Here is a 25,691-nt window from a genome sequence, read left to right on the forward strand (position 1 = left end):
CAAATCCAGACCCTTTATTAGCATATCCCCAAGGCCTGGGTGGACAAGCACAGGTTTTCTCTTGCTGAACTCTGGGAGCAATACAGAAATGCAAACATGCAGCACCCAGTCTAAGGCACTTGGTGACACGTTTTTCCCTCACCCCTGTGCCATCACCAACCCCAGCACTGCACCATATGTCAGTGACCCAACACAAAGTCAGTCTTTGCCCCAGCACAAGTGCAACTTAGGGAGAAAAACTGCACATTACAAACTTTTAACTTCCTACAGAATACAACTTCTGCTTGATTGTTGCATTTATCCCCTTCATAAGTTAAAATATCTTTCAGCAAGGAATCCAAAATAATCTATGGTACAACATATAAACTTTAACTTATAAAGACATAAAAATCTGAGGCAGAGTACTAAACAGTATTGATACAGCTGGATTTTTCTTTACAGCATCAGAATGGCACAAAAAAGCTTTCTATGTGTGCATTTCAGCCTCTTCTTTCATGAAGGGCCAAACTTCCAAACAGCAGGTTCTTCTGAAGGTACAAATGCTGACAATTATGGCACATGTACTCAGGAAACACACTGAACAAATGCAAAGTAAACTAAAACATGTAAAAATAAAAATAACACCGACAGTGCTGACCTACAGTCTCTTCCACACTGACTTCAGTCATTCATTGCTCTCTCTTCATAGAGGGTGTCATGGCTCAGGAGAGGCAGGAAGGAGGTTGTGCTCAGTGTTCTGCTCAGGGCTGGTCCTGCACAGTGAGGAGGGTGCTGAGCAGAGCTGTGAGGGTGCTGATCAGAGCTGAGGGTGCTGAGCACACCTGAGCACACTGATCAGAGCTGAGGATGCTGAGCACACTGATCAGAGCTGAGGGTGCTGAGCACACTGATCAGAGCTGAGGATGCTGAGCACACCTGAGCACACTGATCAGAGCTGAGGATGCTGAGCACACCTAAGCACACTGATCAGAGCTGAGGATGCTGAGCACACCTGAGCACACTGATCAGAGCTGAGGGTGCTGAGCACACTGATCAGAGCTGAGGATGCTGAGCACACTGATCAGAGCTGAGGATGCCGAGCACACTGATCAGAGCTGAGGATGCTGAGCACACCTGAGCACACTGATCAGAGCTGAGGATGTTGAGCACACCTGAGCACACTGATCAGAGCTGAGGATGCTGAGCACACCTGAGCACACTGATCAGAGCTGAGGATGCTGAGCACACCTGAGCACACTGATCAGAGCTGAGGATGCTGAGCACACCTGAGCACACTGATCAGAGCTGAGGGTGCTGAGCACATGGATCAGAGCTGAGGGTGCTGAGCACACCTGAGCACACTGATCAGAGCTGAGGGTGCTGAGCACATGGATCAGAGCTGAGGGTGCTGAGCACACCTGAGCACACTGATCAGAGCTGAGGGTGCTGAGCACATGGATCAGAGCTGAGGGTGCTGAGCACACCTAAGCACACTGATCAGAGCTGAGGGTGCTGAGCACACTGATCCCAGCTCTGAGGACGCTCCCCCAGCAGTCCTGGCCTGGCTGCCGGCCCTGCTCGTGGCCTGGGCAGCCCTTTGGGGCACCCCACGCTCTCCTGGCCAAGGCCCTCTCAGCACCTCGGTCGGGCAGGGCCCAGGTGGGCGCTGGGCTCAGTCACTGTCGAACTCCTCTATTGCCAGCTCCTCCTCCTGCAGGATGGCCTGTGCTGCCACGGGCTGGGACTGGCTGCCAGCCAGGTCACTGCCACTGCCACTGCCCTGGCTGAAGGGCAGCAGGGGGCCCTCGGGGTCGCTGGGGTCACTGTCACCTGTGCCACTGCTCCCCGGTGGCTCCGCTCCATCCCCATCCCCGTCCCCTTGGAGCAGCGCTGGGATCCCGGGATCCTGGTCACTGAGCGCTTCCAGCTTCAACCTGTGGAGGCAGCAGGGCAGGTCGGCATGACCAGGGACACACACCTGCCCTCCGTGGGAGCGGGGACAGGGAGGACTGACTGTCCTCAGGTGACACCCGACTTCCCCGGAAACAGCTGCAAAGCGCTGGGTGATGTCAAGGGCTGCTTAGTAACACAAATCAAATTAGTTTCAATTAGCGTTCATGAAGGAAGGAAACACCTGCATTGCTCTGTACTCCCCTTCCAGCACACTGGACACATGGAAAAGCCTTTCCAGCAGGAAGTTACCCCTCAGATCAGACTTTGTGACCCCAAATTACTAATGCAAACTCTCATCAGCACCCAAAGGTGCAGTGCATTAACAGAAACTGAATGGCACAAGGAAGTTACAATTAATTTGGGAAGTGACACTGTCGCTCAGGTGAGGGAGATTACTAAGAAATACACCCCTTAGGAACACTCTCCTTCCTCCCTGACTAGCACCTAAAATGGCTTTTTATACAGTTGTCAGGGAGGAGGGTGGTTCTTGGAAATACAGCTTGGAAAGCCATGGCTGAACTCGGCAGCAACAGCAGTGAAAGCAGGAGATGCCTTGTGAGATGCCTGAACTAACCCTGTCCTGGTAGGAGATGACAGTTTGCCCCATTCCAGCTGTGATCTGGATTCCTCACCAGAAACAGCCCAATTAGAGCCCTTACATTTCAGAGGTACCACAGCTACAGAGCCCCAGCTGAGGTTGCACTACTGGAAGTGATTGTCTGTGATTCAGAGGGCTCAGGAGAGTCACAACATCTCCTGCCACATCCCCCCATGAGCCCCACACAACCTGCAAGGGGGGCACATTATTAAATAAAGAAACTCATTAAAGTATTTTGGGATACAACTGCTTCAAAGGAGGTTGGAACAACTCCCTGTTGTACTTTCTTGCACCTCCAACGTGCAGATGAACACAGAATGTTGGACCCAACTTCCGGATCATTGCTTTGTGTCACAGCAAACAGGCAAGATGCACTGAGCTCTTTGCATCAATCCACTTTTATTCTCACATAAATGGTTTGGATAGTAAAGGAATTACTTTGTTTGGATCATGCACTGGAGAAATAGTGTCCAGGAGAGAGCTCATGTTTGATACCATAGAAAAGAAAGTTAAACAAGGATTAAAAGCAGGATTTCAGTAAATCACAGACTTGTGATAAAAGAGTTCTCTACAAAAGCATTTTCCCCTTTAATATAATAAAGGAATTATTAATAAAGTCTCAATTTAAGTATAGAGAGAAGTTCATCTTACCTCCCAAAATGTCTTTTCAGTGGCAGCCTCCCCACATCTTGGATAAAGGCGATCTGAGCTAAGAACAAAGAACCACCAGTGATAATGAACACACAATTAAACTACTGCAAAACAAACAATTCACGTGTTAGTCAAGTACTCCTGCATGTATGTGAAATATTTTAGATACCAAAACACTGCACATGTACATGTGTAGCTTTTCCCCCAAACTGTTACAGTTTACCACAATATTGACAGACTGCCACACACAAGACCCCAAAATCCCCTGACATTAATCCACTGCCTATTTATGATGCAGAGTTATTATTCCACAGCCACAAAATTAACTCATCCTGATGACAAGGCCTTAGTGAGGGCACGAAGCTCTTTATTAGAAACAATTAACACAGCACAAGACCCAGCTGTCTAAACAGTAATTTTTAAATTATGTACCACTCAAAGCAAACTTTTCTCCATGAACTGTCTGCTGTTGGATTGCCTCAGATTTTACATTTTTTTGTGCATTGCAAACTTGAATTTGTTTGTCTGAAAAAGGCTTTTTAAAGCCTTTTAAGTCTGTTGACATTACTGGAAAGGTATCAGTAAGCAATGAAGATCTAGTTAATTTTGCCTACTGAACTTCCAAAACTCTTTCTATCAAATCCTCCAGCAGATGTAAAAGCGGCCCTTAAGCCTGGAGAGCAACAATTAGTAAAGTTTGGTAATCCTGCCAGAACAGCTTTAGCTTTGGCTGTTACCAGAAGCACCTTGGGGATCACACACCTGCACTTACCATAAGAGTTGTTTGGTTACTGAGGCAAAAGCACAGACAGTATGGACACTCTGGCTTACCAGGTTTTTCAGCATGTCTCCAGTGGACAATAAAGAGCCCAAGGCAGGAGTTGTGCCCATCTTACCCTGGTTTCTCATGGGGTTTGCCAACATAGCGAGGTGAGGCAGCAGCTCTGTCTGCAGGCACTCGGGTGGCAAACAGAAGCTTGAAAACAGAGACTTGGCAGCAAGGCAATTTTCCTGATACTGTAGGAGTTGGGGAGGGAGAGAAGAAACACAGGTAAAAAAACCTGGTAGAATATGGTTATTGTACCTATTCTGTACCGCAGAACACAGACTTCCCTCCTTCCTACACACAAGGTACTCAGAAATGAGACCAGAGAAAGGATAAGGAGTTAGAGTGAACATACACCCATCAGAAAAGTGGTAAAACTCTTCAACTGTGCTTTTTGTTGGGTATTAACATTTCCAGAACATCTACTTTGATTACAGAACTCCCTGCCCATCCAGGCCAATACTTTTTGCCTGATACATCAAGAAAAGCATTAGTTCAAATGTTAAAAAAATGCCAAGACCTTTGGGATATCCCGAACAAGCTACTTCTGACAAACACACAGACTGTAACAGCAGCAATCTGTTAAACTTACACAACAGCTCAGTGTGCTTTAAGCTGTGTGAAAGCTGAAACTCAGTTCTAGGAATACTTTTTACTATGTGAATGCTGATTGTGCCTCCATTAATTCAGGACTGAGACTCTCCCAGCAGCAACCATGCTTTGTCATAGGCCTCCAATCTGTTTTTACATTAAAGGAGTGACACAAATTGCTCTTCAAGCAAGTGATTTTTGTAAGCAGATTATATCAAAATAGGATATTTAGTAAGTTTAGCACTGTGAGCAAATCTCATCTAGACTACTCAATAGTCATACCTTAAGAGGAAAAAAAGAATAAAAATCAAGCATTTACCTTTTTATGGATAAAAAACCACTGGGGTTTATGCAGGGGTCGGAATCCCATCCCTCCCTGCTGGTGGGCAAAGGCCCTGGAGGTGTTGGAATGGATCACCCCCCGGGTAGCCACAGAGGCACTGTAGTTCTCCATCACAGGACGAGTCTGAGAGAGAACATGGACATGATGTGAACTGAAGGAGCCCCATCTGACCTGGAACACACTCACTGAGTGCAGTGACACGACATGTCCAGAACTTTACAGTTTGGATTACTGTGGAGATTTTACTCAATGCAGCTGAACAAAGGAGCTGGTTCAATTCCTTCAGGGCAAAGGACACGGTCCCAGTTCAGCAGGTGGGACCAGTTTGTCCCTGTGTGGGTGTGACCAAAGCTGTGTATTCTAAACCCTCTGGGCCATTGCCCAGGAACTGTTCCCAATGGCCCATTGGCAGCAGCTGCCCAGGGCACAGCTGAGCCCTCAGGCTGGGAGCTGGCTGGGAAAGAAGCCTGGCAGAGGAGCTGGGAGAACTGCTCTCCAGGGACTCCTTGGCACCTCCACACCCACCTGAGGGCTCAGCTCTGCTCAAGGGCCAGCAACAATTCCAAAATCCCCCCTGACTCCCAGAGTCAGATCCCCCAGTGTGGAACTCCCTGCCCTGGGGGAGGCACTGGGGGCTCCCACCCAAACCTGAGGGGAGAGAATCTGGGGGTCTGGGAACTTGGGGAACCACTCATGGGATCCAGAGGAGGAGCAGACCCTGGACAGGAGGAGCCCACCACTCTCCACCAGACTGTGCCATCATCTGCAGCAACAGGTTTGTCCCCTCCTTTTCCTTTGGACTCGGTGGAACCACGCGGGGGCTCAGCACAGGGGCCACCAAACCCCACTGTGTTTGTGCCCCAGGGGGCTGGGTTACACTGCTGGGGTTTGGGGGTTAAACCCAATTTCTCTTTGTGCCATTGCATTTATTGTAATATTGTTATTAAATTGTAACTCTGACTTACAATCTCTTTTGGGTTGGGTTTATTTCTCCTGCTGGTTTACCTTTAAACCAGCACAGACACTCACACATTTTCAGCATGAGTATGGTCTGCTTAAAAATACCTCATAGAATACTCTACAAACACTATTACCCACAATAATAAAATCCTGACAGAAGCAGGTTGGACCTGCATCTCTCCTGCAGCCAAAGCATTTCAGCATTCATGAACAATTGCAACCCACACAGTGTGCAGCAAACATTCATAAACACAGTGAGGAGTCCAGAAGCCCCAAGTATTTAAAACAACTGTGGGCCCATGGAGAGGTGACACTTACACTCCAATTACTGCAAAGGACATCAGCAGCACTCAGGTATTCACTGGCTCTCACCACATCGTCTATATCAGAAAAGAAGTCCACATAGTTCTGGTGGAGGTATAAATTAAACATAGCTCCTGACATATGTGACTTTTCCACAACATCCTGTCAGGAAGAAGCAGAGTGCAGGTTTCACAGGTGGGTTAGGAAAAGCAGCCTACAGAAGCTGTGATGTGTGTGGATGGTCAGGGGGCTGGGACACGAGGCCTGTGCAGGGATGCTCAGACACAACAGGGAGCTGGTTTGCCCCAGGGCAGGGGGAGGTGCTACCCTGAGATGAATTATTGTGTAATGTGGGCTGAATACACACACTGAGACCAAACACTGTGACTGGGGGTTTGCTCAGGTGTTTCCAACCCACTGAACCCACAGAGTCACTGCAGAAGTACCTCAGGCTGGATGAGCAGCGTGTCCCGATGGAACTCGGACAGGTGGGCAGGAAGCTGAGGGGACTCTGCCTCTGACACTGGCTCTCCTACAAAGGGTTTCACAATCTTTAGTCTTCTGGCATGAGAAATGTTGTCAGCAGCTGTCAGTTCTACCAGCACCTAAACTTCAACATTTTCAGCCCCCAGAAAGATCCTGACACAGGCACTCTGTAGTCAGTGTTACAGAGTCATCGACGCACAATTGGTTCCATTACGTTCCATGTAACAAAATCTGATTATTTTCATATTCCCTCACCTCACTACCTCCCACAGTGGCATTTGGAACAAATATTGTGAATTAGTACCAATCAGGGATCCCAGTCTGGCTGATTTTATATCATAATTATTGACCAAACATCCCCATCAGAGGCCACCCCAAGCCTTTCTTCAGCAAATCCAGTGTCAGCAGCTGACGTGCTTTGCCCATTGAAAGGGAGGATAAGTCAAAGTTTTCTTACTTTTGCAATAAATTATTTTCCCCAGGGCATGGAAGAGAAAAATGGATGCATCTTTCCCACCAATGGCTTGTATCTCATGCTCTTCTGAGGTATCATGTTTACTTTTCTTTTGTACTTTAGATACTGCTCCTTCCTCACATTTCATTGTAGAGCTCCTTTTCTTCCTTGACCAAAACCCCTTCTCCAGTGGGCAGCCTATCAATTAAACATAAATAAAATCAAGATATAGTGCATGAATCTGCAGAAGTTTCTGTTCTATCAGTACTGCTAATGCCCTATATGATGAAATAGTAATAAGAAAAAGAACAGAAAAGGTTATATAAAAATGAGCATAAGAGAAAACTCATTTATTGGGAAGACAACTCAGACACCTAAACTAGCACCATTCATCAGCTCCATTCCACTTCTGCCCCTGAAGTCACAGTTGAGGTACCAAGTACTTCTTTTGAATAATATAGAACTGTCTTTTAAGAAAAGCATTCATGCTCCTTTCTTCTAGTTCTGATGTTCCCCACTTGGCTTTTATTAGAATTTCACCTTCACAAAGCATAAGTACAGATACATGTAAAGTATATTTCAGTTACATCTTGTTCACTTATTAATTGTCTTATATTTGCTTTATCTGTACAATTCCCTTTCTGAAATATAAGATGGCAAAGAATATCTTTAATTTACATGATTCTTCCAATGGCCTACTTATGTTTTACAACCTACACAATGTTTTGAGATTCAAGAAATAAACCCCTTATTCTACTCTAACTTAATAAACTTGGAAACTATCACCCACAATTTGATTTAGGGCTGGTGAATGGTGCTGAGTGAGCTGAGAGAAATTATCCTTCAAGTATTTGTTTTTCTTTCCTCCCACAAATACCAAGGATCTGTTTTACACATTAACAGCGGTACAAAGTGAATATATTAATTGTGTTGACATTTTACATGAGGAATTAAATTGTATGTACATGAGGATGAACTCTGCATGCTCAGGAGGTCAGCAGGAGGTGAGGAGTCTCCCATACTTGCAGAGATCACTGGCTGTCAATCAATCACCCAACAAACCCCTGGACAACTAAAAATACTCTGCTGAAAAACCTCTCAGTGTCAGAGACAATATAAGAACAGTGTTCTGTGCATTGTGCCTTCAGTATTTCACACACAAGGAGCCACATGCCTTTGATTTCTCCCAAGTTCTAATCCTCATGGTCTTACATTTCCAAGGTAATTTATTACAAATTACACAAACTGGTTATTTTAAGACTATTTATATTTTTTGGAGGCTGTGTAAGCTCCTTAGTGTGCAGTAGTGAGATATAGCAAGCTTTTCTTAGGTAGCACCAACCTATTAACTATTACTTAATATTAATGGGACTATCATCATTCTAAGGGGAATTTATCATTTCTGCTAACACAGAATAATCCACACTTGTTATACCTGCAGCATAATTGACTGTGCATGTGTGCAAGTTAAATGTACAAACTTTACTCTCTGTTCCATGTAATTTAACAAACACTGCTCAGTTAATTTCAATATACTCTAAAACTCAGAGTACAACACTCCTTACAAAAGGGACTTGAAAATACATTTCATCTTGCATTCCATGAGCACATTTTCCATTTGCAAAGTGGTTGGGAGAAGGAAATGTGTGAAAGAACAAGGTCACTGCTACCTCTGCCACCTACAGCAGGAGACACCTGTGAGCCCACTGCCCTGTTTCCAGGTTGAATACAAATGCTGGCACCATTTCACAGCTCTGAGAACACACCACACATGCCAGAGCATGGCTTGCAAACATCTAACTCACACACATCAGTTTCCTAACAACGACTGACTCTCAAAATGCTTACCTTAAATAAGCAGTGTAAGAAATGCAGGAACCAGGCAATGAAAATAACTCTTTTTAAATTAACTTTGCATCATAAAAACTTTGAGTAGCAAACAGAAATAGCAAAGGTAGCACAAAGGAGGCTATTTCTGTAAATTAGGTCAGCACATGCACAGCTGCCACAGCTGAGCCCCAGGCAGTGATTCAGCCTCACTCAACTCAACTCACTAAACCTGCCCAACTCAACTCGCCCAACCCAACTCGCCCAACCCAACTCGCCCAACCCAACACGCACAACTCAACTCGCTCAACTCACCCAACTCACTCGCCCAACTCAACTCGCCCAACTCACTCGCCCAACTCAACTCACCCAACTCACTCGCCCAACTCACTCACCCAACTTACTCGCCCAACTCAACTCACCCAACTCACTCGCCCAACTCAGCTCCCTCAACTCAACTCCCCCAACTCACCCGCTCAACTCAACTTGCCCAACTCAACTCACCCAACTCACTCGCCCAACTCACTGGCACAACTCACTCGCCCAACTCAACTCGCTCAACTCACTCGCCCAACTCAACTCGCCCAACTCACTCACCCAACTCACCTCACCCAACTCACTCGCCCAACTCACTCGCCCAACTCAACTCGTCCAACTCAACTCCCTCAACTCAACTCGCCCAACTCAACTCGCCCAACTCACTCGCCCAACTCAACTCGCCCAACTCACTCGCTCAACTCAACTCGCCCAACTCAACTCGCCCAACTCGCCCAACTCGCCCAACTCAACTCGCCCAACTCACTCGCCCAACTCAACTCGCCCAACTCAACCCGCCCAACTCACTCGCTCAACTCAACTCGCCCAACTCACTCGCTCAACTCAACTCGCCCAACTCACTCGCTCAACTCAACTCGCCCAACTCACTCGCTCAACTCAACTCGCCCAACTCACTCACTCAACTCAACTCGCTCAACTCACTTGCTCAACTCACTCGCTCAACTCACTCGCCCAACTCAACTCCCTCAACTCAACTCGCCCAACTCAACTCGCCCAACTCACTCGCTCAACTCAACTCGCCCAACTCAACTCGCCCAACTCAACTTGCCCAACTCAACTCGCCCAACTCACTCGCCCAACTCAACTCGCCCAACTCACTCGCTCAACTCAACTCGCCCAACTCAACTCGCCCAACTCACTAGCCCAACTCGCCCAACTCAACTCGTCCAACTCAACTCGCCCAACTCACTCGCCCAACTCACTCGCCCAACTCACTCGCCCAACTCAACTCGCCCAACTCACTCGCCCAACTCGCCCAACTCAACTCGCCCAACTCACTCGCCCAACTCAACTCGCCCAACTCAACTCGTCCAACTCAACTCGTCCAACTCAACTCGCCCAACTCACTCGCCCAACTCACTCGCCCAACTCAACTCGCCCAACTCACTCGCTCAACTCAACTCGTCCAACTCAACTCGCCCAACTCAACTCGTCCAACTCACTCGCCCAACTCAACTCGCCCAACTCACTCGCCCAACTCAACTTGCCCAACTCACTCACTCAACTCAACTCGCCCAACTCAACCCACCCAACTCACTCGCCCAACTGAACTCGCCCAACGCACTCGCCCAACGCACTCGCCCAACTCACTCGCTCAACTCAACTCGCCCAACTCACTCGCTCAACTCAACTCGCCCAACTCACTTGCTCAACTCACTCGCCCAACTCAACTCGCCCAACTCAACTCGCCCAACTCAACTCGCCCAACTCAATTCGCCCAACTCAACTCGCCCAACTCAACTCGCCCAACTCAACTCGCCCAACTCAACTCAGCTCACTCCCCACACACCCTGTGTCTGTTCCTGCTCCAGGAGTGTGCCAGAAATGTGCATGGCAACCAGCTGTGCTGCAGCATTGAACAGAACGTGTCAAAACATCACTGAGTTAACAAAACCAAATGTTTTTACCTCTCCTGGAGGAAAACTGAAGGCTGTTTATTGCACTCCTTATGTCACCTGAACAACCCCTGCAAAGCAGCTCCAGAGCAGCTCTGTCAAGGGCATGGTTCTTCCCCCTGTTCTACAAGGAAATGCAACATTCAAAACAATTAAAAAGGCAGGAAAAGGAGTATTTGACACCACAGACACATGAGCATTCACCATGTGCTCAAACCATGCAATGCTGCTCATTTAAAACTTTTGATCAATTGTTACATAACCATATTAAAGAGAAAAAGGCACATAACTCTTTGCAAGGTGTCACTCAATACAATACTTGATACAATACAGTTCAGGAATAATACAGGGTTTAAGTTCAAGACCTCTTCTGGCACTGCTAGATAAAACAAAAATTACTGCTATAGCTATTACTTGTTTAATATGTATAGGTGCTGTAGTAAATTTGCAGAGGTGGCTTTGTAGACTCAGATCAAGGATCAAGTGAAACTAATCTTAAAAACAAGGCGCCCTTCCAGCTTGTTCCTTGTTTCCTGTTGGGGTGAATGGGGAGGGTTTTCTGGGGGCTGTGGGGCTCTATCAAAGATCAAACACACACAGTAACAAAACTAACATATTTCAGATATCAAAGTGTGGAATGTTTTGGTCCCAGCCCTGCACCAAAGTCCCCAGGTTTGAGAACTCACCATCCCAGCTTCTGCTGCAGATATTCGACTGAGAACTTTCATCATGTTTGTGGGTGCAACAGGCTTGAAACTGTTGAATGTCATTGAAAAAGAATTAATTAGTTTCTGACTTCTCACTTATTTCAACCACTTTTAATGAGGGAAAAGGCCTTACCTAATGGTGGATATGCACAACTCCTCCAGAATTTCTGGTGGGAACAGTAACCTCTGGTTGTTGTCTCTGCTAAAGTTGTCAGAGATGATAAATACCAGGGGGCACCTGCTTGTTCCAACAAACCTTCTGAGGTGAGAAACAAGCAAGTGCTGTCAGAACCACCCCCAGTTTGCTGCCAGTGCTAAAGAAAATAATTAAAAACTTATTTTCTGCTGACCTGAGAATGCCATGCAGACTGGAGGGGTCTCTGTAGAACTGGTTGGGAATGTCCTGCTCAAAACAAAGAGCTGCTGTCACTGCATTCAGATGTGAACATTCCCTCCCATGGGCTGAGTGTTGTGGCACAACACAATGCTACACTCTTTTAGTTCTGATAAGCTTCTTTTCAACCAAATGTGAATGCAGCCAACACTGAAAATAGCCAGAGTGGGGGAAAACCCAAACCCAAAGCACAGTATGTCTTTCTTTCATTAGAGAAAACAATTACCTGGGAAGAATTGTTCCCTTTCTGTCTGTGATTCCCAAGCAGCAGCCCTGGGTGACCACAGTGCCTGTGTGAGGGGTTCATCCATGGCTTCCTCAGTAACTAGGTGTAACTAAGGAAGTGGACATTACAAAGTATTCCACACCTGTGTTCCACATAACAGAGGAGGAGGGGAGATAGGAGGGAGTTTAGTCTTCCTGGTTCCAGCAAGGCTGGGGGGAGCAGGAGAAGCCTGGACGGTCTGTTCTGTTGCTGTTGGTTTTCCTAGCCCGGGATTTCTCTGTTTCGTTTGGTTTGGTTTGGTTTCTCCCTATTTCTGGTTAACCAGTCCTTTTTTTCCCTTTTCCCCTGGGGGTGGGGTCCCATATAGTGTGTACAAATTGCCTACGTGGTTGCAAATGTTAGAAAATATTATTTCTTTTAAATTCAGTTCAGTTTCTTTTGACTTCTTTTCTTTTCATTTTTTTTTCCTTTGCTGGGAAGACTCTGGGGGGGAGGGAGGAGGCAGTCCAGGGTTGGTAAAAAAGCTGGGCCAACCTGAGACAGCCTGCCAGACAGGGATTCCCCCAGGGATAAACACTCCAGGCAGCTCTGCTGGGCAGGAGGGCATAACAACCCCATGGGCTGTGACAGTACCTGCACAAGGAGGCGACTTTATGAACACAAGTCCCACAAAACTCCTGAAATCTGCAGCACGTTGCATTACCCAACTAGAATCTTTGTCATTTTTGTCTTGAAAGTGTTCAGACAACTTGACTATCAAGTTCTAAAAGTCCTCTCAGAAAAAAAAAAGGCTCATAAAGATTGCTTTTGAAACACATTCCTGAGCAAGTACAAATAAATTTTTGTCCTGTGCATGGCCAGAACACCTTAGCCCACATCTCTGTCCTTAACAGCCTTCCCTGGTGAGAACAGGGACTGAGGGCTGAATTTCAGATATTTCTGATTGTGTTCACCCTCATGTGTCTCCTCCACCCTCCTGTATCCTTAAGGAACAGGACTAGTGGGGATTTTTCCACCCTTCCTGTTCACACACACATATTTTCCAGAGAGCTACTGGAACACAGGAACGATTTCAATATTCAGTATTTAATTTTTGATCTACTTCTGATACTCTGTTACTTATGTGGGTAATCAAACCAGACTTCAATTCCTGACAGTTTATCTGTTGGTGGATTGTGACACTCAACTGCAGCAGAGACTCCAAAAGTAATGAAGAACTCAGGGAAAGCTGATAACTTTGAGAGCACCAATCCACCAGCTGAGCTCGTTAGCATGTCCTTATGACAACATGAGGTGTTGTTTTCAACACAGGATCTCATGAGGTTTTACTTACTTCAATGAGAATAAGCTTTTTATCATTTTCTGAGGACTCCCCAAGCATCTGAAGTTTGTTATACTTATTTGCTCTTAGCAGGAAATCTTGGAAGAGAGCTGCTTGGGCCTGGGTTGGAAATGCATGGAAACTGGAGTCTGAAAGAGGAAACAAATCAAAAATTGTGTTCTGTATTTTACAAAGTAGAATAAAATACCCACAAGAACTAATACCCACCCAATGCTGTTCTCTGACTGCAGCACTGAAGAGAAGCCCTTTGGCAAACATGTGACAAACACAAGAGAATTTTTAAAGGGTACAATTCAAGTGAGGGCCCAAACAAAGACATTTTGTTTTTATTCAATTGTTTCAAACGATATCCAGGCTATTACAGAGCTCTCTATACTGAATTGTCAATTATTTTGGAGTAAACACTGTAAAAAATCCCCTAAATCCCTTTCCACATTAAAGCAACAGAAAGATTCTTATTAAGCACTAAGTAATGGACTTACACAGATGTGGATCTGATTTCACACGCGACAGACACAAAAGAAGCAAAAACACAGGGTATGAAAACCACAAAATAACTGGAACACTAAAAAAATAAAATAAAAACCCCTTTATACTTACCATGGCCAAACATATTTCTTAAGTCTTCCTTTGTGAAGTCTAAAGAGAGTGGATTGGTCCATTCCTGCACCTGCAGGCCCAGATCTTTGGCCAGGACTTGCAGCGTGGCAGTTTTCCCGCAGCCAGGAGGGCCAGTCAGCAGCAGGACAGAGCCAGCCTGCACAGAGGGCAGAACAGAGTCCCAAATATGCTCAGGGAACAGGGACAGCTTCCTGAGAGGAACCCTGCTGCACCTGCTGCAGTTCCTCTGGGGATCATCTCTTCCCCAGGGAAACCCACGTTACACATTCTGTGGTTCAGCCAGGGAGGGCCTGGCCAGGACTGAGGGCCCTGTTCTGGTCCTGCAGCCTCAGTGGGGCCAGACTGGCAGGTTATGCCTTTCCTCTGTGAGAACTGAAAACATCCTGGCACACCAGCTCAGTGACACTGCAGATCTGCCAAGAGCCCCACAAATCAACCTGCAGTTTCAAGCACACACTGGAGAGTTGTGATTTGTGACTGGATGCCAGAAAATACTCTCTCTGATCCAAACCAGAGCCCACCCCTTACCAGCACAGGCCCCCAGCAAAAGCACAAGCTCTCCTATGTGCTCTGAACGGATTCCTCACAAGGCAGAAAACACACAATCATCACCTCTCAGATGAGGTTTTTCTCTGAATTTAAAATGCATCCAGTCATTTGCACGGTCTGATACCTCCAGCTGCTCATTTAGCAAGTTTACCTGCTTGGGTTGCCTCTGAAATATGTGCCTTTTCAACCAGGTTTCAACTTCCTCAACCTTCTTCTTTTGCACAGCAAGGTCATTCTGAAACAAGGTTAAAACATGTGAAATTCCTACATTCACCTCTGGAATTCTAACAGTGAGATTCAGGAACAAAATATATGCTGAGTGGAAGAGCAAGAGACATGCTGGTGTGTGTTCCAGTTACATTTGTGCTCTGCAGAGGAAAGTGCCACAGGTGAAGATTAAAATCTCAACCTTTTTTCCACCATTTCCATTGGGAAATAAGGAGCTGTTTATTATTCTGAAATAATAACACTACAGTCTTGCCTGCTGGTGCCATTTTGCTTCACTGTTATTGCTGTTACCTTTTACTGTTTTTACTGTAATGCTGCAAAGGTTTTTGTAGCTTTTGCCAATCCCACACAGCTGGGCTTTCCCAGTACTTGGAGCAGGTGGATGTGGGAATTCAGTTGCAGGGTCCAAAGTTTACAAGAGGGACAGGAAACATCTCACCAGGAGCTTCCTCAGGAAGCCTGGGGGGAATTAAATGTGTGTCCTGCAGACCAAGAGCCCCTTGAGGTCTGGATTCATTCACTGCTGACAGTGAACCAACCAGAGCAGCACCTTCCTGCTGTGACAGACCAGGGTGTCCTGGGAGTGGTAACCAGGAACTAAAGTCGTGTAGCGCTGCAGTGTGCCAGGACATTCAGCCCGTGGGAGGAAATGTTCACCTCTGGATGCAGTGACAGCACCTCTGCTTGGGGCAGGACATCCCCAACCAGTTCTACACAGACCCCGCCAGTCTGCGAGGCATTCTACATGGACAGGGCACAGCACGTCACCAGTGTCACCCTGTCACACACACTGTCACAGTGTCACACACAGTGCCACGCTGTCACACACACTGTCACACACAGTGTCACACACACTGTCACACTGTCACACACAGTGTCACCCTGTCACACAGTGTCACACTGTCACACACACTGTCACGCACACTGTCACACTGTCACACACAGTGTCACACACACTGTCACACACACAACGTCACACACACTGTCACACACACAGTGTCACACACACAACGTCACACACACTGTCACACACACAACGTCACACACACTGTCACACAATGTCACACTGTCACACACACACTGTCACACACACAACGTCACACACACTGTCACACACACACACACACTGTCACACACACAACGTCACACACACTGTCACACTCACACACACATTGTCACACACACAACGTCACACACACTGTCACACACACAACGTCACACACACTGTCACACTGTCACACACACACTGTCACACACACAACGTCACACACGTCACACACACAACGTCACACACACAACGTCACACACACAACGTCACACACACTGTCCCACACACTGTCACACACACTCACACACACTGTCCCACACACACTGTCACACACACAATGTCACACACACAATGTCACACTGTCACACACACAACGTCACACACACAACGTCACACACACAACGTCACACACAACGTCACACACACGTCACACACACTGTCACACTGTCACACACACTGTCACACACACAACGTCACACACACAACGTCACACACACAACGTCACACACACAACGTCACACACACTGTCACACTGTCACACACACACTGTCACACACACAACGTCACACACACAACGTCACACACACTGTCCCACACACACTGTCCCACACACACTGTCCCACACACACTGTCCCACACACTGTCACACACACTGTCACACACACTGTCACACACATTGTCACACAGTCACAGTGTCACACACACAGTGTCACAATGTCACACACACTGTCACATACACTGTCACACACACAACGTCACACACGCAACGTCACACACGCAACGCCACACACAGTCACACACACACTGTCACACACACTACGTCACACACACTACGTCACACACACTACGTCACACACACTACGTCACACACACTGTCCCACACACACTGTCCCACACACTGTCACACAGTGACATTGTCACACAGTCACAGTGTCACACACACAGTGTCACAATGTCACACACACTGTCACATACACTGTCACACACACAACGTCACACACGCAACGTCACACACGCAACGCCACACACAGTCACACACACACTGTCACACACACTACGTCACACACACTACGTCACACACACTACGTCACACACACACTACGTCACGCACACACTGTCATACACAATGTCACACTGTCACACACACTGTCACACAATGTCACGCACATTTTCACACACACACTGTCACACACACACTGTCACACACACACTGTCACACACACACACTGTCACACACACTGTCACACACACTGTCACACACGCACACTGTCACACACACTGTCACACACACTGTCACACACACACACTGTCACACACACTCTGTCACACACACACACTGTCACACACACTGTCACACACACTGTCACACACACTGTCACACACGCACACTGTCACACACACTGTCACACACACTGTCACACACACACACTGTCACACACACTGTCACACACACTGTCACACACACTGTCACACACACTGTCACACACACAACGTCACACAGTCACACACATTGTCACACACACAATGTCACACACACAATGTCACACACACAATGTCACACAGTGTCACACACACAGTGTCACACACACAGTGTCACAATGTCACACAATGTCACACACACAGTGTCACACACACAGTGTCACACACACAGTGTCACAATGTCACACAATGTCACACACACAATGTCACACACACAATGTCACACAGTGTCACACACACAGTGTCACACACACAGTGTCACAATGTCACACAATGTCACACACACAGTGTCACACACACAGTGTCACACACACAGTGTCACAATGTCACACAATGTCACACACACAATGTCACACACAATGTCACACACAATGTCACACACACACACAGTCACACACACACTGTCACACACACACTGTCACACACACACTGTCACACACACAGTGTCACAATGTCACACACACACTGTCACACACACACTGTCACACACGATGTCACACACACAACGTCACACACACACAACGTCACACACACACAACGTCACACACACTGTCACACACACACTGTCACACACACACTGTCACACACACACTGTCACACACACTGTCACACACACTGTCACACACACACACTGTCACACACACACACACTGTCACACACACACACTGTCACACACACACTGTCACACACACTGTCACACACACACACTGTCACACACACTGTCACACACGCAACGTCACACACGCAACGTCACACACGCAACGTCACACACGCAACGTCATACACACTGTCACACACAATGTCACACACTACGTCACACACACAACGTCACACACACTACGTCGCACACACTACGTCGCACACACTACGTCGCACACACTACGTCGCACACACTGTCACGCACACACTGTCACGCACACACTGTCACGCACACACTGTCACGCACACACTGTCACGCACACAACGTCACGCACACAACGTCACGCACACAACGTCACGCACACAACGTCACGCACACTGTCACGCACACTGTCACGCACACTGTCACGCACACAACGTCACGCACACAACGTCACGCACACAACGTCACGCACACAACGTCACGCACACTGTCACACACACACTGTCACGCACACACTGTCGCACACAGTCACGCACACACTGTCACGCACACACTGTCACGCACACACTGTCACGCACACACTGCCATGCACACACTGTCACGCACACACTGTCACGCACAAACTGCAACACACAAACTGTCACGCACACACTGTCACGCACACACTGTCACGCACGCACTGTCACGCACGCACTGTCACGCACGCACTGTCACGCACGCAACGTCACGCACGCAACGTCACGCACGCAACGTCACGCACGCAACGTCACGCACGCAACGTCACACACTGTCACACAGACTGTCACACACGCAATGTCACACACAATGTCACACACACATTGTCACAATGTCATACACACACAATGTCACACACCCTGTCACACACAATGTCACACAGACACTGTCACAATGTCACACACACTGTCACACACACACACAATGTCACACACAATGTCACACAATGTCACACACACAATGTCACACATACTGCCACACACACTGTCACACACACTGTCACACTGCCACGCACACTGTCACGCACAATGTCACACTGTCACGCACACAGTCATGCACACAGTCACGCACAATGTCACGCACAATGTCACACAGTGTCACACACCCACTGTCAAACATACACTGTCACACACACTGTCACACTGTCACGCACACTGTGTCACACACCCACTGTCACACACCCACTGTCACACTGTCACGCACACTGTGTCACACACCCACTGTCACACACCCACTGTCACACACACAATGTCACACACACAATGTCACACACTTTCACACTCACACTGTCACACACACAATGTCACACACACACTGTCACACACACACTGTCACCCACACACACTGTCACCCACACACACTGTCACACACACTGTCACACACAGTGTCACACACAGTGTCACACAATGTCACACACACACTGCCACGCACACTGCCACGCACACTGTCACGCACACTGTCACGCACACTGTCACGCACAATGTCACGCACCCACTGTCACACACCCACTGTCACACACATAGTGTCACACACACACTGTCACACACACACACTGTCACACACACACACTGTCACACACACTGTCACACACACACACTGTCACACACACTGTCACACACAGTCGCACACAATGTCACAATGTCACACACACTGTCACATACAATGTCACACACACAGACTGTCACACACACACACTGTCGCACACAATGTCACAATGTCACACACACTGTCACATACAATGTCACCCACACTGTCACATACAATGTCACACACACTGTCACAATGTCACACACAGTCACACACACACAATGTCACCCACACACAATGTCACAGACACTGTCACACACACACTGTCACACACAATGTCACACTGTCACACACACACACTGTCACACACACTGTCACACACACACACTGTCACACACAATGTCACACACAGTCGCACACAATGTCACAATGTCACACACACAGTCACACACACTGTCACACACACAGTCACACACACACACTGTCGCACACACTGTCGCACACACAGTCACACACACACACTGTCGCACACACTGTCACACACACTGTCACACACACACACTGTCGCACACACTGTCACACACAGTCGCACACAATGTCACAATGTCACACACACACAGTCACACACACAGTCACACACACACACTGTCGCACACACTGTCGCACACACTGTCGCACACACACAGTCGCACACAATGTCACAATGTCACACACACTGTCACATAAAATGTCACCCACACTGTCACATACAATGTCACACACACACTGTCACAATGTCACACATAGTCACACACACACAATGTCACCCACAATGTCACAGACACTGTCACGCACACACTGTCACACACAATGTCACACTGTCACACACACAACGTCACACACACAACGTCACACACACAATGTCACACAACGTCACACACTGTCACACACACTGTCACACACACAACGTCACACACTGTCACACACACTGTCACACACACAACGTCACACACTGTCACACACACTGTCACACACACAACGTCACACACACCGTCACACACAATGTCACACACACGTCACACACACTGTCACACACACGTCACACACACAACGTCACACACAATGTCACACACACACCGTCACACACACTGTCACACACACGTCACACACACTGTCACACACACGTCACACACACAACGTCACACACACTGTCACACACACAACGTCACACACACGTCACACACACACCGTCACACACAATGTCACACACACGTCACACACACTGTCACACACACGTCACACACACAACGTCACACACAATGTCACACACAGGTCACACACAGGTCACACACACGTCACACACAGTCACACACACTGTCACACACACAACGTCACACACACTGTCACACACAGGTCACACACAGGTCACACACACGTCACACACAGTCACACACACTGTCACACACACAACGTCACACACACTGTCACACACACAACGTCACACACACTGTCACACACACAACGTCACACACACAACGTCACACACACAACGTCACACACACAACGTCACACACACAACGTCACACACACAACGTCACACACACAACGTCACACACACACAATGTCACACACACACAATGTCACACACACTGTCACACACACTGTCACAATGTCACACACCCTGTCACACACCCTGTCACTCACAATGTCACACACACTGTCACACACACTGTCACAATGTCACACACCCTGTCACACACCCTGTCACTCACAATGTCACACACCCTGTCACACACCCTGTCACACACACTGCCACAATGTCACACACCCTGTCACTCACAATGTCACACATCCTGTCACACACCCTGTCACACACACTGCCACAATGTCACACACCCTGTCACACACCCTGTCACTCACAATGTCACACACCCTGTCACACACCCTGTCACTCACAATGTCACACACCCTGTCACACATCCTGTCACACACACTGTCACAATGTCACACACCCTGTCACACACCCTGTCACTCACAATGTCACACACACTGTCACACACACTGTCACAATGTTACACACCCTGTCACACACCCTGTCACTCACAATGTCACACACACTGTCACACACACTGTCACAATGTTACACACCCTGTCACTCACCCTGTCACTCACAATGTCACACACACTGTCACACACACTGTCACAATGTTACACACCCTGTCACTCACAATGTCACACACACTGTCACACACCCTGTCACACCCAATGTCACACACCCAATGTCACACACCCAATGTCACACACCCAATGTCACACACCCAATGTCACACACCCTGTCACACACACCCTGTCACACACACAATGTCACACACACAATGTCACACACACAATGTCACACACACAATGTCACAGTACATCACCACACTGTCACACACACACTGTCACACACACAATGTCACACACAATGTCACAGTACATCACCACACTGTCACACACACACTGTCACACACACACTGTCACACACACAATGTCACACACACACTGTCACACACACACTGTCACAATGTCACACACACTGTCACACACAATGTCAATGTCACACACAATGTCACACCCACAATGTCACACCCACAATGTCACACCCACAATGTCACACCCACAATGTCACAGCACATCACCACAGTGTCACAGTCCCTTCAGCACTCACTCAGCCCCACACCTGAGTGGCAGGTCTGTGTCTCTCCACCCATGGCAGCTCCTCCTGGGCTTGGCTGCAGCTCTGCCTGGCCTTGGCAGGAGGAGGCACATCCACCCCTGAGGGCTTTGCTCTCTTCCTGGAGGTAGCTCTGCTCTTGCTGCCTTCTGGCACTGAACTCGGGTCCTTCTGCTGCTGCTGCCACTGGGCTCTCCCAGAGCTGCCTCCCAGGGGCTTCACAGGAGCAGCACGAGGGGGAACAGCTGGGCCTCCAAGGAAGTCATCAAAGGGATGTGCCAGCCAGTCTGTCACCTGGAGAGACACCAACACCGTGGGGTTAATCATGGAATGGATTGGGTTGGAAGAGACCTGTGAGATCAGCAAGTACAACCCTTGATCCAACCCCACTCCGTGCCCTGGGCTGGTGATCACAGTGGGATTGGATCAAGACATGGTTGATTCTCTGTCTCTGCAGGCACTGCAGACTGGCCAAGAGCCAGGTGTACCAGCACATTCTGCCTGGTGATGCTGAAGGGGTTTCTGATTTTTCATTTTTATAGATTTCAGAAGTATTTGTAGCTGTAGCAAAGTAGATTTTTAGTAAGTTAATACTGGCAGGCTGAGTTCATTGTTTATATATCCTAACCCCTCCCACAGATTAGTAGCTCAAATTCTTTTAGCTGTTTAGGCTCTCTGCAAGGCAGAAAAGCTGAAGACTATCAGAAAGGTCTGCAGAACAAGACCAAACATAAACCAACAACCTTGAATCTAAGAACACTGGAAGAACTCCAAAAGCCCGAGGAGGAGGAGGAGCTGATGAAGACAGAGGGTCTCAACAACCCCAGCCCCAAATCCTGGGGGTCGAACAGGGGTGGGAGTGGGGCTGGACTGAGAAATGTGTAATGATTGAGTGGGCAATATTATAAAAGCCATGGAAACCAGTGTTGGTGTGTGCACAAAGATGTCATCATGTATTCCTAAAAGCCCTAAGCCTGGACATTAAAGAATGCACCTTTTTATCTTATCCCACATTAACTTGCCTCAGAGTCCTGTTTTTGGGTTCTCTCACAGCATCACTGGAGTGGGGAAACAACCCCAACAGGGCCCTGTTTGCACAGCCCCAGTGGGAAATGGAGAAGGGCCGCCCTGCTTTGGGGCTGCACAAAGCTGGGACAGCTGAGCCATCAATCCCCAACATCCTGGGAGGGAGGGGAAGGTGTGGCAGAGCTGGGGAATCCCTGGGGAAAGGAGGAAACAAGTGACACCCCCAAGCACTCCTGAGAACCCCCCAGAGCCACGAAGTTGTAATTTGTTGTTTATCCTCGTTTTACAACCTGTGAGACTGTGCAGCTTCCCCAGCTCACCAGAGCTTCTGGCTGTTCGGATTTGAGGGCTGTGTGGGGCTCGTCTGCCCTCAAAGGAGGATCAGTTCTGCTTGGAAAGAGTTGTGTCCTCACCCTCTCTTCCCTCCAGTATTAAAATATATACCAAATAGAAGAGAAATGCAGTGACTGAAGCAGATTTCAGGGCAGGGTCTCCTGACATGTCCCTGCCTGGGGTGGGGACACCCCTGGGGTCACTCCTGGAGCCCCAGCCAAAGAGTTTGGCCACGGTTGTTGGGCTGGGTGAGGGACATCAATCTCTGCTCAATAACTGGGCTTGTTTTAGCAGAATTGCTTCAATATTCAGAATCACTAAGATTGGAAAAGAGCTCCAAGATCACCGAGCCAGCCTTTGCTTCATGCTGACATTTCATCTATTTATGTATTTACATATTTGCATTTAAACTGTTGTAATTAATCGTTTCCAGCTCCTGCACTTCTGACTAACACCTTTGTCTGACCACATTTATGTAAATATATTGGAAAATGTTTGTTTGCTGCCCTGAGCCCTGCAGGACAAACCTGTACAAAGGTTCAGTCTCTCTGCACAGCCCTTTGAACACCCAACAGGGCTGGGGCTGGATCGGTGCCCTGGCGCAGTTCAGAGCACCGGGGGGGTCCCGGGGCCTGGGGGCTCCTCTGGGAAACGCTGGGGCTCAGCAGGGCCAGGGGCACAGCACCCGGGGCACAGCACCCTGAGCCCCCCGGCACCCCAGGCACAGCACCCTGAGCCCCCCGGCACCCAAAGCACAGCACCCTGAGCCCCCCGGCACCCTGAGCCCCCCAGCACCCGGGGCACAGCACCCTGAGCCCCCCGGCACCCTGAGCCCCCCGGCACCCAGAGCACAGCACCCTGAGCCCCCCAGTATCCTGAGCCCCCCGGCACCCAGAGCACAGCACCCTGAGCCCCCCAGTATCCTGAGCCCCCCGGCACCCAGGGTACAGCACCCTGAGCCCCCCAGCACCTTGAGCCCCCCAGCACCCAGGGCACAGCACCTTGAGGCCCCCGGCACCCAAAGCACAGCACCCTGAGCCCCCTGGCACCCTGAGCCCCCCAGCACCCGGGGCACAGCACCCTGAGCCCCCCGGCACCCAAAGCACAGCACCCTGAGCCCCCCGGCACCCAAAGCACAGCACCCTGAGCCCCCCGGCACCCTGAGCCCCCCGGCACCCGGGGCACAGCACCCTGAGCCCCCCAGCACCCTGAGCCCCCGGCACCCTGAGCCCCCCGGCACCCTGAGCCCCCCGGCACCCAAAGCACTGCACCCTGAGCCCCCCAGCACCCGGGACCCCAGTGAACACGGGGCACAGCACTTGGGACCCCCCAATACCCGGGACCCCCGAGCTCCCGGACCCCCAGCACCCGCTCCTGCCGCCGGAGCCGTTCCGGGCGGAACTCCCACACTCACCGCGGTGCCCCGAGCGAGGGGGTCCCTCCCGGGGGTCCCTCCCGCACTCACAGACCCCAAACCCCGACTTCCCCCGGTGAGAAACAACAGAGCAGGAGCGGCCGAGCCCGACGGACCTCCATGCCCGGACCCACCTCCGACCCTCCCGCGGCGCCGCCGGACATGCTGCCCCGGGGGGCCGCTCCGCCCGGCACACCGGACCGGGGCCTCCCGGGGGGCTGTCGGTGCTCAAGGGTCTCTCTCTTGCTGTCCCGGTGTCTCTCTGTCCGTGTCGGTCCGGCTGTCGGTCCTGGTGGTCCTGCCCGGTGTCGATCCCGGTGTCTCTCTCCAGGTGTCCCTGTCTTTCTCCCGGTGTGTCTGTCCCGGTGTCGATCCCGGTGTCTCTGTCTCTGTCCCGGTGTCGGTCCCACTGTCTCCGTCCCGGTCTCTCTCCCGGTGTCTCTCCGGTCCCGGCCGGGCCTGTCCCCTCACACGGGGACCCGCGGGGTCCTTCCCCTCCTCCCGCGCTTAGCTGTCCGCGGCGCGCCGAGCGGGGCGGTGACGCC

The 25,691-nt window shown here is 49.2% G+C and overlaps 1 protein-coding gene across 2 annotated transcripts; it reads right to left on the minus strand.

Moving 5' to 3' along the window:
* Position 1: 1 nt before the first annotated feature.
* Positions 2–25,642, minus strand: RAD17 (RAD17 checkpoint clamp loader component). 2 transcript variants are annotated; one of them, XM_071581162.1, is made up of 16 exons: positions 25,281–25,642; positions 22,380–22,667; positions 14,914–14,997; positions 14,193–14,349; positions 13,584–13,720; positions 11,981–12,033; positions 11,764–11,889; positions 11,610–11,679; positions 10,936–11,047; positions 7,148–7,342; positions 6,651–6,736; positions 6,220–6,366; positions 4,918–5,064; positions 4,078–4,198; positions 3,182–3,239; positions 2–1,913 (listed from the first exon to the last, which is right to left on the minus strand). In XM_071581162.1, exons 1-16 carry the CDS (start codon positions 25,308–25,310, stop codon positions 1,652–1,654), a joined length of 2,073 nt encoding a protein of 690 aa, XP_071437263.1. In that variant the 5' UTR covers positions 25,311–25,642; the 3' UTR covers positions 2–1,651. The 2 variants fall into 2 exon arrangements, with proteins under 2 accessions (XP_071437263.1, XP_071437264.1); XM_071581163.1 differs by having other exon boundaries at positions 1,825–1,913; positions 4,013–4,198.
* Between the last annotated feature and the right edge of the window lie 49 nt (positions 25,643–25,691).

This window comes from Pithys albifrons, chromosome Z (assembly GCF_047495875.1).
Source record: "Pithys albifrons albifrons isolate INPA30051 chromosome Z, PitAlb_v1, whole genome shotgun sequence".
Taxonomy (NCBI): domain Eukaryota; kingdom Metazoa; phylum Chordata; class Aves; order Passeriformes; family Thamnophilidae; genus Pithys; species Pithys albifrons.

Excerpts from the sequence above, each read along its gene's own strand:
- RAD17 (XM_071581162.1), bottom strand. The coding sequence starts at position 25,310 with ATGTCCGGCGGCGCCGCGGGAGGGTCGGAG. Across the intron at positions 13,721-14,192 it reads AAGAAATATGTTTGGCCATG|ACTCCAGTTTCCATGCATTT; the intron begins GTAAGTATAAAG and ends TTCCTCTTTCAG. Across the intron at positions 4,199-4,917 it reads GGTTTTTTATCCATAAAAAG|TATCAGGAAAATTGCCTTGC; the intron begins GTAAATGCTTGA and ends CAACTCCTACAG.